Here is a 14,217-nt window from a genome sequence, read left to right as displayed (position 1 = left end):
AGTTGGACAAAAGAAAATCATTTTTGCATCGGTGACATGTTCTAGATTCTTGTTATAAACAAGTTACAACAATCTCCAGACATTGAAAAAGGACAATAAAGATTTGCAGCTGAAATAAGTAAAATAGTCAGGCACAGTCAAACCAAGTAACATCGTGGACGTTGCTTTAAAGAGAGCAACAGGAAAAGCATCTTGATCTTTTATGTGCAAAAAGAACTCTCATTCAAATAACTACCAAAGTTTCTGAAAGTTTCTCTTATTAAAACCACATCATCTGACTGTTCCAGCGTTAACAGAAGCTTAATTCACATGATATGCTTTATTTAAGCCCAAACAAAGCATAAGAAAATCTGCCACTTTTCAGGAATACTACTACTGTTCAAGTATAAACAGCAAGAAGAAATAGGAAAATATAAATAATAAATTCTAACAGCCAAAACAAACCAAGAACAGAGAGGCACAAATGTACTTTAAATAAAGCAAATTAGAAAAAGTCATCAGCCCAAATATTATACCAAGTTATATTCAGACGCCTTTAAACTTCATGACATACAGATCTAGCATGTTCAGCTCTTATTTTTGATTTACCATTAAACTGCAAACGCAGGGATGCTTTAGTAAAATGGAAACTTGTAAGACCATAAGATGTAGCAGCAGAATTATGCCATTTGGCCCACTGAGTCTGTTCCACAATTTGATCATGGCTGACACATTTTCCTCTTAACCCCATTCTCCTAACTTTTGATGCCCTTACTAAAAAAGAACCTATCTTTGCCCATTCTCCCAATCTGTCCCAATCATTCCTTAGACTATATTTTCTCAACACTACCTGCCCCCCCACTCATCTTTGTATCATCCGCAAACATGACAACAAAGCAATCAATTTCATGATCCAGATTATTTACATATACTGTAACACTGAAAGCAGCGCACCCGACATTGACCCCCGTGGAACACCACTAGTCCAAAAAGGTTCCCTTTATTTCCACTCTTTGCCAATCAACCAATTCCAACCCTTAAGGAAACCAAGCTGACTTAGACCCATTTTATCATGTGCCTCCAAGTACCCTGAAACCACATCCTTAGCAATCAATGCCAACATCTTCCCAACCATTGAGTCAGACTAACTGGCCTATAATTTCCTTTCTGCCTCCCTCTCTTCTTGAAAAGTGGTGTGACATTTGCAAACTTCCATTCCTCTGGAACCATGCCAGAACCGAATGATTCCTAAAAGATCATTACTAGCGGCTCCACAATCTCTTTTAGAAACCTGAGATGTAGTTCCTCAAGTTTCAGACCCTTCAGTTTCCCGAGCACCATCTCCCCAGTAATAGCAACTGCACTCACTTCTGCACCTTGACATCAAACTTCCAGCATACTTCTAGTGCCTTCCATGGTGAAGGCAAATGCTAAATACTCAGTTTGTTCACCATTTTCTTGTCCTCCTTTCTATCTCCCTAGTGTTATTTTCCAGCAGTCCAATATCTATTCTCTCCCCTTTACTCTTTATATATCTGAAAAAAAACTTTTGGTATTATTTTTGATATTATTGGCTAGCTTACCTTTAGAATTTATCTTCCCCTCCCATGTATTTTTTAAGTTACCTTCTGTTTCATTTTTTAAAATTTCCCAGTCCTCTAACTTGCAACTAATTTTTGCTCTATTATATGCCCACTCTTTTGGTTTTATGTTGGCTTTGATGTCCCTTGTCAGCCACAACTGTGTCTTCCTGCCTTTAGAATACTTCCTCTTTGGGATGTACCTACCCTGCACCTTCTGAAATGCTCCCAAAAACTTCAACCACTGCTGCTCTGCCATCTTCGCTACTAGTGTCTCCTTCCAATCAGCTTTGGCCAGCTCCTCTCTCATGCCTCTGTAAATCCCTTTACTCCATAACAATAGTGATACATCTGACTTTAGTTTCTCCCTTTCAAATTGCGGGGTGAATTCCATCAAGTTATGATCACCATTTTCCTAAGGGTTCCATTGACTTAAGCTCCTGAACCATATCTGGTTCATTACACAACACCTAATCCAAACTTGCTGTCTCCTCGTGGCTCAAACACAACCTGCCTTCACAAAAGCCATCTCAGAGGCATTCCACAAACTTTTTCTCTTGAGATCCAGCATCATCTTGATTTTCCCAATCTATCTGTATATTAAAATTCTCCATGACGAATATAACATTGCCTTTTTGGCATGCTTTTTCTATCTCCTGTTGTAATTTGTAGACCACATCCTGGCTACTGTTCGGAGGCCTGTTAAAAAAACTTCCATAAGGGTCTTTTTATCCTTATCTTCCAATCCTACATCACCTCTTTCTAAAGATTTGATTTCTATTTTTACCAGCTGAGCCACTTCTCCTCTTCATCTGCTTACCTGCAAGTCCTTTCGATAGATAATATAGATTGTGTGTCATTGGTTATTAAGCTCCCATCTACAATCGTCTTTCAGCCACATCTCTATGATACCCATGTCAAAACCTGCCAATCTCTAACACTCTATTTCATCCACCTTATTTTGCATTGTGCATGCATTCAAATATAACACCTTCAGTCCTTTATCTGTCATCCTTTTCAATTGTGTCCCCCTTTAACACTGCAACTCATCAAACTGACTGAATTTTGTCCCCATCATCTGCCTGTCCTTCCAGACAGTCTCACTTTCCACTACCTGTGCTTGCAAACCAACATCCCAATCCTCAGTCCTAACACTCCAATCTCCAACCACATGCCAAATTTGAGGCACAAAGGGATTTGGGAGTCCTCATACTAGATTCCCTAAAGGTTAGTTTGCAGGTTGAGTCTATGGTGAGGAAGGCAAATGCAATGTTAGCATTAATTTCCAGAGGACTAGAATACAAGAGCAAGGGTGTAATGTTGAGGCTTTATAAACCACTGGTGAGGCCTCACTTGGAACACCGAGAGCAGTTTTGGGCCCTTTATTTTAAAAAGGTTGTGCTGAGACTGGAGAGGGTTCAAAGGAGGTTCACGAAAATGATTCCAGGCTTAGCATTTGTTGGCTCTGGACCTGTAGACACTGGAATTCAGAACAATGAGGGATCACCTAACTAAAACCTATCAAACAGTGAAAGGACTTGATAGAGTGGATGTTTCTTATGGTAGGAATGTCTAAGACTAGAGGACACAGCCTCAGAATAGAGGGGCATCCTTTTAGAACAGAGATAAGGAGGAATGTCTTCAGCCAGGGAGCTGTGAATCTGTGGAATTCTTTGCCACAGGCAGCTGTGGAGGCCAGTCTTTGTGTATATTTAAGGCAGAGGTTGATAGATCCTTGACTGTTCAGGGCATGAAGGGATATGGGGAAAAGGCAGGAGATTGGGGCAGAGAGGAAAAATGGATCAGCCATGAATAAATGGCACAGCAGACTTGATGGGCCAAATGGCCTGGTTCTACTCCTATAACTAATGGTCTTGTGGTCTAAACATCCACTGACTCTCTTGTCTAAACTGCCTGTTATTTCCTCAAAGTATTCCAACACTTGGGCAAGGAAACCATGCTGACTTCAGCCTGTTTTAGCGTGAGCCTGCAAAGGGCCCAAAACCACATCCTGACAGCCAAGAGTTTTTCTTTTTTCCCCAATGTAAAAACTTCCGTTTCTTCCTGGAGTTCATTTATCTCAGCTGAAATGCAATTTGAAAGTATACATCAAAACAAGCATCTGAAATACTTTATTAGCAGTCAGCTCTAAGTTAGGATAAAGACATCATAGATACTTTCAGAGCAGTCATCGTTAAATGCACAATATCCCGAAGGTTCCTAACGGGATGATCAGAGCTTCATTTGGGTGCATCAAGAACTTGGGGTCATATTTCTCATTTTATACTTGCAATGATACAGGAGGCTGCCATTAAATCCACTACCTTCCACTCTCGCCCTCCACTTTCTACCATTAAACCAACTGCGTATCTAATTATCCATACCTCCTGAATCCCATGTGACCTAACTTTCCAGAGCAGCTTGCACATAAAACCTTAAAGGCCTTCCTGAAGTTCATATAAACCACATCTACCTTCCTGCCCTCATCAAAAAACTCAATGAAGTTCACAAGACATGGTCTCCCTTGCACAAAGCCACACTGACTATTGCTAATCAGCCATTTTTCTTGATATACGTACATCTTCTTTCTCAGAATCGTCTTCAATAATTTACCTAACACATTTAACACAGGAGTCTATAGAACATTACAGTAAAGCATGCCAACCCCAAGATCAGACTAACCCTTCCCTCCTACATAGCCGCCCTCCATTTTTCAATCATCCATGTGTATGTAAGAGTTTCTTAAATGCCCCTAATGTATCTGCATCTACCACCACCCTGGTGGGGTGTTCCACCATTCTGGATAAAGTATTTAACTCTGACATCCCTTCCCCCACCATACTTTCCTTTCATCTTATTTTTTTATTTATCCATTTCTGCCCTTGGAAAAAGTCTCTGGCTACCTATGCCTCTTATCTTGATCACCTTTATCAAGTCACTTCTCATTCTTCTTCACTCCAAAGAGAAAAACCCTAGCTCACTCAACCTACCTTTGTAAGACATTCCCTCCAGTTAGGGCAGCATCCTGATAAATCTCCTCTGCATCCACTCTAAAGCTTCCACATCATTTTATAATGGGGCATCCAGAACTGAACACTATTCCAAGCGTGATCTTACCACAGTTTTATCGAGCTACAACACTACCTCACAGCTCTTGAACACAATCCCCTAATGAAGACCAATAAACCATATGCCTTTTCAACAATCCTATCAAGTTGCATGGCAACTTTGAGGGATCTATAGTCATGGTCTACAAGATCCCTTTGTTCCTCTACACTGCCAAGAATCCTACCATTAACACTGCATCCCACCTTCAGATTGGACCTTCCAAAATGAATCACTTCTCACTTTTCCAAATTGAGCTCAATCTTCCACTTTTCAGCCCAGCTCTGCATCTTGTCAAAGCCACAATGCAACATACAATAACCATCCACACTATCCACAGTTCTACTAACCTTTGTGTGAATACCAAACATATGAACCCACTCTTCCAATTCCTCATCCAAATCATTTATAAAAATCACAGAGCAGGGATCCCAGAAGAGAACCCTGCGGAACAGTACTGATCAATATTCTCCAGGCAGAATATTCTCCATCTACTACCACCCTTTGCCTTCTATGGGCAAGTCAAATGTATACCACAGAGCTGTTTCCCTGGATCCCATACCTCTTGATTTTCTGAATGACCCTACCATGAGAGTGAGGGCTTCCGTTGGTCAAAACTGACCATGGACATGCATCCTAGCTGTCCAGATACGCAAGCCTAGGTAGTACAATATGGAAAACAAGCTGTTGCCCATGTAGCAAGTTCTCCCACTCCACGCATCTGATGAACCCAAAGGAATGACAGAAACCAATACAGCTTGTATCAGCAGCATTGTAGGAGTTGCCAGTCAGCATTGAACTCTATATAGGACTCCCCTAGAGATGCCTACTCCAAATTTGTCCCCCTCGGGGTTTACTCCTGAAGCCATCCCCATGAGTGGGTATAGCCACAAGGCAGTGGAGGTTTGAGATCAGGGTTTTCCCTTTACCTAGGTGAGCTGCCAACCCCCATCTCCCCTGCTACCATGGGAAACTTCACTAAAATGCATATAAACACCACTTACACCGCGTGAGGCTTGACCTGCCCCTCAAAAAGCCATACTGGGTATCTCTAACCTTAATCCCAACATGCTTCTCCAAATGCTTGTAAATCCTGTCTCTAAGAACCCTCTCAAATAATTTGCCCACCACTGAATTACGACTCACTGGTCTACGATACCCAGCATTACCCTATCTCCCTTTCTTGAGGAAAGGAGTAACATTTTCCACCCTCTAATTATCCAGTACTACTCCTAAGGCCAATGAGGACATAAACATCATCCCCAAAGGCACAGCAATCTCATCCCTCACTTCCTGGTGTAACTTGGGGTATATCCCATCCGGACCCTCACATTAGCCATTTCCACCTGGTAAAAAGTCTCTGACTATCTATGTTGCCCATCATCTTGCACACCTCTACCAAACCACCACAGTACTGATAAAAAGTCTTCATTTCAGACTTATCCATACTGTCAGGCTCTGTGCACTGATTTTTCAAGACCCAAATCAGCCCTACTCTTTATGTGGTTCTTCTTCTGCCTTTAATATATTAGAAAAACACTTACGGATTAACCTAATCTACCACTTTCCTTTATTTCATTTTTATGCACCCCCTACATTTTTTAATGGTCTTGATGGGCTTCCAACCTCCCTTCCCCCACCTTTTGGTTCTCTATAGCTCCCTTATGGTTCCTTTGTATCATTGTACCCTATGCCTGTAGACGACTCGAGTCCAAACAATGATTCAGGAAACAACTCCTCAGTCATGAGAAGGAGGCAGTTATGGAAGACCATGCCGATGACCAAATGTAGCAGACATATACTTCTGTAGCTAGGGGAAAAAAAACAAATGTCTCGTCTCTTGAATATGACATAAAATAATACGGTCTTTTTAGGACCTCCAACACATCGCCTCTGTGTTTATTGCTTAATGCCATTTTTCAGTAAACAAGTGTAAAGGAGAACAAAATGATTGCTACTCAGGATCCACTGAAACGAAATAAACACAAGTATAAAGAACAAAAAAATACAAATGCAAAAACAATCTATAAGAAACAATATACAAGTAACTGTTTGCTTGTGGTCGCTTAGTCTGATTGTACATACACAAAGTGACAGCACTCAAGTTCAGGATTGAACCTAGGATTGATCCCTAAACTATGAGGCAACAGTGCTATCAATCTATGGAAGCACCATAGCAACAAATAAAAGCATATTAAATGGCTGCAAATAGTTCAATGCTAAAATTCAATATAAAACATCAATGCTGATGCACATTTTATCTTAAGAAATTTGGTCTTACCTCCTTGTCACCTGGAGTGAAGGTGTCTTCATTAGACTGGCCTGACAAGGGTGAGTCATGGATCCTATTTCCTGCTGATGGAGTGGACCTTGGAGTTATCTAGGGAAAACAAACTATTTTTAAGTTTTTTTATAAAAGTTATTAAATATTCTTGCACTCACCACTTCAGGATTTTTATTTTACTAATCTCAGAAATTATATTTGCAAGCTTCTTGAAATAAAGAGGCTGCAAAATTAAAGGTTTACTGATTGACCAATTATATATACAAAAAAGTGTAGTTCCTATAGACAATTGTAAACTTGGTGAAATTTTAAAATTTTGTTAAATCAACAAATGAATCCAGTTTCAAATACACCTTTGACTTCCTGTCAATATATTCATAGTTCAATGCCTATAAAAAGTATTCACTCCTTTTGGAAGATTTCATATTTTATTGTTTTACAACATTGAATCACAGTGGATTTAGTTTGGCTTTTCTGACACTAAATAACAGAAAAAGACTCGTGTCAAAGTGAAAACAGATCTCTACAAGTGATCTAAATTAATTACAAACATAAAACACATGATAATTGATTGCCCAAGTATTCACCCCCTTTTTAATAATGTACACCAAATCATCACTGGTGCAGCCAACTGGTAATAGAAGTCATCTAATTAGTTAAATGCAGATCATCTGTATGCAGTCAAGGTGTTTCAATGATTGTAGTAAAAAATACACCTGTATCTGGAAGGTCCAACTGCTGGTGAGTCAGTATCCTGGCAAAAACTACACCATGAGGCAAAAAAACACTACAAGCATCTCTGCAAAAAGCTTATTCAAAAGCAGAAGTCAGGAGATGAATATAAAAAAATTTCCAAGTCTCTGATTATCACTTGGAGTAGTTAAGCCAACCATCGAGATACGGAAAGAATATGGCACAAGCTATAAACCTGCCTCAAGCAGGCTATCCTCAAAAGCTGTGTGACCATGCAAGAACAGGACTAGTGAGGGAGGCCACCAAGAGACCAATGACAACTCCGGAGGAGTCACAAGCTTTAGTGGCTGAGATGGGAGAGAGAACACATAAAACTGTTGCCCAGGTACTTCACCAGTCGCAGCTTTATGGGAGCATGGCCAAGAGAAAGCCACAGTTGGAAAAAAAATTCACATGAAATCTCGACTAGAGTTTGACAGAAAGGAGACTCTGAAGTCAGGTGGAAGGTTCTATGGTCTGATGAAACCAAAATTGAGCCTTTTGGCCACCAGAGTAAACACTACATTTGGCGTAAGCCAAACACCACACATCAAAAACACAAAACATGCTGCAAAACATGGTGGTGGCTGCATCAAGCTGTGGGGATGCTTCACTGCCGCAGGCCCTGGAAGGCCTGTGACGGTAGAAGGCAAAATGAATGCAGCCAAATACAGTAAAATCCTGGAGGAAAACCTGAGGCATTCTGCAAGAGAACTGTGACTTGGGAGAAGATTTGTTTTCCAGCAAGACAATGACCCCAACCAAAATGCCAAAGCTACACTGGAATGGGTTAAAAACAACAAAGTTAATGTCCTGGAGTGGCCAAGTCAGAGAAAAAAAATTGCATATTTAATATATATTATGATATTTAATATATTATGATCTATGATATTTTCAAATCAGTTTATGGCCAATGCACTGGAGTTGCTGTTGAAATGTAGCTGTCAATGGTAGCAGAAATGATCAGTTAAACTGTTTTGCTCTGAATAATGAAGTCTAGGCATATCACAAAACAAGGATGAGGTGTAATTAACATGCAATTTTTTCAATAAAATGGTTGTTCATTTGGTGGTCCTCCAAAATGTTGAGATAAACTAAAAATTTACTGGCTATTGTGGAACTTGCATCAACTCACATTTATCCATGAACCAAAGTTTGCTGACCTAAATTAGCTCTGGTGAAGATTGATCTTAAAGACCTCATTCAAATCTTCCCTTGTTTTAGCACATCCAATCTCTCTAACTTCAATTTCTGACTTGCACCAGCTTTCACATATTCTATCTTAAGTGGCCAACCCCCAAGCACTAGAATTCCATTCACAAGTTTGTCCATTAAAAACAGGAAAAAAATGGCAGTAGTAAGTATGCCAGACTCAAGTTGAAACTTCGCAGAATACTGCTTTCATCTTGGAGTTCCAGTATTTGCAATTTTGAATTTCTTCTTTTCATTTTAATTTTTTAAGCCACTTCAAAGTGGGTAACTGGGAGGCCTTCAAAAGTGAAATCTTGAGGATACAGAATACCTTTTAGAATAAAATGAAAGGCTAACAGATTTAGACAACCTTCGTTTTCAAGAGATTTTGAAGCCCTGGTTAAGAAGGAGACACATTACAGGTATTGGCAATTAGGATTAAATGAAGCACTTGAGATTGGTTCCAGAGGGGTTAGACTATGAGGACAGATTGAGTCACCTGGGACTGTACTCGCTGGAATTCAGAAGAATGAGAGAAGATCTTATAGAAATATATAAAATTATGAAAGAGATAGATAAGATAGGAGGAGGAAAGTTGTTTCCACTGGTAGGTAAGAACTAGGGGACATAGCCTCAAGATTCAGGGGAGTAGATCTAGAACGGAGATGAAGCTGAACTGCTTTTCCCAGAGAGTGGTGAATCTGAGGAATTCTCTGCCCAATGAAGCAGTGGAGGCTACCTCAGTAAATACATTTAAGACAAAGTTGGATTGATGTTTGAATAGTAGGGGAATTAAAGGTTATGGGGAAAAGGCAGGTAGGTGGAGATGAGTCCATGGCCAGATCAGCCATGATCTTACTGAATAGCCGAGCAGGCTCGCCAGGTCAGATGGCCTACTCCAGCTCCTATTTCTTATGTTGTAAGAAATTGAAGAGAACACGAGAGAAATCAAGAAGCCAAAATGAGGACATAAATTTGCTCTGCATAAAATATAGTCCAATCTTCATATGGTCTCCAATAATAGACAAACACAATCTGCATAAACTAATAACACAGACAGTTGTACTTCTCGTCAACACTGAGTCCACTATTTAAACAATCACAGTCTAGGTTCAGAAAATAATGTGAACCTCTGGGGTAACGCCTTCTACAGAAGCTATTTGGAGTCAGGTGTTCTAATCAATCAGATTAGATTGGAGGTATGGGTTTTAGAGGTGCCCTGTCCTATAAAAAGACACACAAAGTCAGGTTACTGACAGATCCTGCTCTTCTCAAGAAAGATCTGTTTACGTGCACCATGCCTCAATCAAAACAACTTTCAGAGGACCTTAGAAGCAGAATTGAAGAAATACATGAAACTGGAAAAGGCTACAAAAACATTTCTAAAGACCTGAGTGTTTTTTTCAGTCCACAGTAAGAGAAATTGTCTATAAATGGAGGAAATTCCGTACTGTTGTTAATCTCTCTAGGAGTAGCTGTTCTGCAAAGATTACACCAAGAGCACAACATGCAATGCTGAAGAAGGTGAAAAAGAAACCAGGGGTAACAGCAAAAGATCTGCAATAATCTCTAGAACATGCTAAAGTCTCTGAACATGTATCCACTATAAGAAAAACATTGAACAAGAATGGTGCGTGTGTAAGGACACAAGCAACAACTGCTCTCCAAAAATAAACATTGTTACACCTCTCAAGTTTGCAAAAGACCACCTGGATGTTTCTCAACACTTCTAGGGCAATTTTCTGTAGATATATGAGACAAAAGTTGATCTTTTTTGGCAGAAATGCACACTGCTATATTTGGAGGAAAAAGGGCACAGCACACCAACACCAAACCCTCACCCCAACTGTGAAGCATGGTAAAAGAAGCATTATGGTTTGGGGCTGCATTGTTGCCTCAGGGCCTGGACAGCTTGCAATCATTGAAGGATCAATGAATTCAAAATTGTATCAAGACATTTTACAGGAGAATATCAGGGTCCATCACCTGAAGCTTATTAGAAGCAACAAGACAATGATCCAAAACACAAGAGTGAGTCAACAACAGAATGGCTTAAGAAGAAAATGTGTTTTGGAACAGCTAAGTCAGAGTCCAGACCTTAACCCAATTGAGATGCTGTAGCATGACCTGAAGAGGGCTATGTATGCAAGATATCCCAGAAATATTGATGAACTGAAACAGTTTAGTATGGAGGAATGGTCTAAAATTCCTCCTCACTGTTGTACAAGTCTGGTCAGCAGCTACAGGAAATGTGTGGTGGAGGTTACTGCAGCTAAAGGAGGTTCTAACAGTTATTAAATACAAGGGTTCACATACTTTTTCCAGTCTGGACTGTCACTAATTAAATGTCTTCAATAAAGTCATGAAAATTACAGTTGTTTATGTGTTATAGTTTAGCCAGATTCTGGTTGTCTATTATTGTGACTTAGATGAAGATCAGACTACATTTTATGAGTAATTAATGCAGAAAACCAAGTAATTGAAAAGGGTTCACAAACTTTTTCCTGAAACTGTTGGTATTTGGATAGATAGGGCCTGATTAGGGATAGTCAACATGACTGTGTTTGGTTGGAGCTTTTCCAAGGAGGTTATCATAAAGGTTGAAGGAGGAAAGGTGCTGGATGCTACATACATAGACTTTGGCAAAACCTTTGACAAAGTCCCACATGGAAGGCTGGTGTAGGCCTTCACTTGCCATTCAAAAAGCAGCAAATTAAATTCAACATTGGCTTAGCAAGAGAAGAGAGTGATATTAGATGGTTGTGTTCTGGCCTCTAGAAGTGCTGTTTGTTTTGCATGAACATCACTGTATATCAATCTGGTTTTCACAGCATAGTTATGGAAATTGCATATATTAAACCAATTGTGAGAATAATCAACGGTATTTTTATATTCCGGGTGTATGGGGTGTCTAGGGAGGGGCAGCACCTCTGGTGGGGGGGCCTGCCGTGCCCTTTTTCAGGGCAGCTTGTCCACCTTTGGTCCCCACCAGGCGCTCAGCTCTCACCTGTGGCTCCAAATAGCTGTAGCACGCGCAGCAGCCACACACCGGTAAACCATCTCGGCAGACAGGCCAAATCAGGTGAGGGTAGCCGATGGGTCTTCGACCCTCGGTGAGGTAGGGGATTTGCCTATCCCAGCGTGTGAAGTTCGGCCCTGGCAGATTGAGTGGAAGAGACCGATTAATGGTCCAACGGTCAAGAAGGCAGGCCAGCAGGCATGGTGGAGCGCCAAGAGCACGACAAGGCACTTAGACGTCCTGGTCATCCTCTGCGAGGGGATAATCTCTTTAAACTCACCCGGCAGAAGGCAAAGGCAAACCACTGCTGTAACCTGCCGAGTGTATGATTTCCCAACATGTCAGAGAGGCGTGGAGGGAAATCGTCCACCAACTGGAAATTCCAGTTGTGACCTAACGACGACCATGATTTGTATATTCAGGCGCCTGATAATCTTATATTTAATTTAATTCCTATTTTACATATTTTTCTGCAGTTTCACAAGTTCTCATTGAAAACCTTGAATAAAACTTTCGGCTTGGTTGATTTTTGAGAAGATGTCTAGCTTTGTATATGCAAACTGCGAGGGAAGTAGATTGACTGGTGGCTTGTGATTAATGGTGTGTTGCATGGATCTGTGTTTATCAAAGATCTGGATGATAATGTGGTAAACTGGATCAACAAATTTGCAGAGGACATCAAAATTGGGGGCATAGTGTGTGGAGAGGAAGGTTATCAAAGCTTGCATCAGGATCTAGACCAACTGGAAAAATGGGCTGAAAAATGACATATGGATTTATATTGTTATGACCCCAGCCCCCTCCTTTGTGAGAATCGCAAGAGCCCTAGTGAAGGGGGGGGTCAATGACCCAAGAGAAGAGAAAGATACGTGCAGTGTCCCTCGTTTCACGGCGAGGCAAAAGCTGGCGACTGTGGTCATTAGATAGATAGATAGATACTTTATTCATCCCCATGGGGAAATTCAACTTTTTTTCCAATGTCCCATACACTTGTTGTAGCAAAACTGATTACATACAATACTTAACTCAGTAAAAAATATGATATGCATCTAAATCACTATCTCAAAAAGCATTAATAATAGCTTTTAAAAAGTTCTTAAGTCCTGGCGGTAGAATTGTAAAGCCTAATGGCATTGGGGAGTATTGACCTCTTCATCCTGTCTGAGGAGCATTGCATCGATAGTAACCTGTCGCTGAAACTGCTTCTCTGTCTCTGGATGGTGCTATGTAGAGGATGTTCAGAGTTTTCCATAATTGACCGTAGCCTACTCAGCGCCCTTCGCTCAGCTACCGATGTTAAACTCTCCAGTACTTTGCCCACGACAGAGCCCGCCTTCCTTACCAGCTTATTAAGACGTGAGGCGTCCCTCTTCTTAATGCTTCCTCCCCAACACGCCACCACAAAGAAGAGGGCGCTCTCCACAACTGACCTATAGAACATCTTCAGCATCTCACTACAGACATTGAATGACGCCAACCTTCTAAGGAAGTACAGTCGACTCTGTGCCTTCCTGCACAAGGCATCTGTGTTGGCAGTCCAGTCTAGCTTCTCGTCTAACTGTCATCTCGTGGAGACACCTTTGTGAATTGGGAACTGTACTACGTGTATACCCTCAGGGCAACGTGGGTGGAGAGACGGAGAGAGATTGCATCATCCCAACCTGATTGACATCTGATTGACATCTGAGTTCAGATAGAGGGGTTGTAAAGACTGCCCCCCAGACACACCAGAAGACACGCTAGAAATCCTGTGACAGCGTTTAATAGCAACAGCCGGTGGGGGAGTTCATGTGCATCTTTTCCTTGCCTGGGATTGGCGACCTCACCACCGAAAAACGGCTTAGCTACAGGAGAGGCCACAAGTGAGCAGCCATTCCCCAACGAGACTCCGACGGATCAAACTCATAAAGGTTGGAAAAACCCGCCGGGTAACTGTTCCATTCAATCTCTATCTGTCTCTCTCCAACAAAAGTGCACCACCGCGACACCCCAAAAGACGGCAGCTGGTGGAACTGCAGTGACCGCAAGAGACTTTTAGATATACAGCGGACAATATATACCTCACCCCTAGACGACAGAGCTTATTTCTTATTGATTATTACTATACCTGCGCTTTAGATTGAGTATTGACGACGTATGTTATCTGAATGTTTGTATTAACCTTACTTTTGTGCCCCTTTATAAATAAAAACGTTTAAAAATGGTACCATCAGACTTCAGCGGACCTCTCTATCTTTGCTGGTAAGTGATCCAGTTACGGGATACGTAACAACTTGGGATTCTCGTTTCGGGATTTGACACCAAATTGGGGGAGGCCAGTGAATCGG

The 14,217-nt window shown here is 41.1% G+C and overlaps 1 protein-coding gene across 5 annotated transcripts in view; it reads right to left on the bottom strand.

Annotated features, from left to right (window-relative positions):
* golga4 (golgin A4) overlaps positions 1-14,217 on the bottom strand; it is a 206,774-nt gene that overhangs the window by 178,773 nt on the left and 13,784 nt on the right. For all 5 annotated transcript variants that reach the window (XM_073052403.1, XM_073052411.1, XM_073052419.1 and 2 more), the window contains exon 2: positions 6,946-7,044. In XM_073052403.1, the coding sequence (XP_072908504.1) occupies positions 6,946-7,044 (99 nt within the window). The remainder of the gene's footprint in view (positions 1-6,945; positions 7,045-14,217) is intronic.

The sequence above is a fragment of the Hemitrygon akajei genome, chromosome 1 (genome assembly GCF_048418815.1).
Source record: "Hemitrygon akajei chromosome 1, sHemAka1.3, whole genome shotgun sequence".
NCBI classification, from domain to species: Eukaryota; Metazoa; Chordata; class Chondrichthyes; order Myliobatiformes; family Dasyatidae; genus Hemitrygon; species Hemitrygon akajei.
Note: the sequence above shows the minus strand (reverse complement) of the source record. Positions and strands in the feature narration are given on the sequence as shown.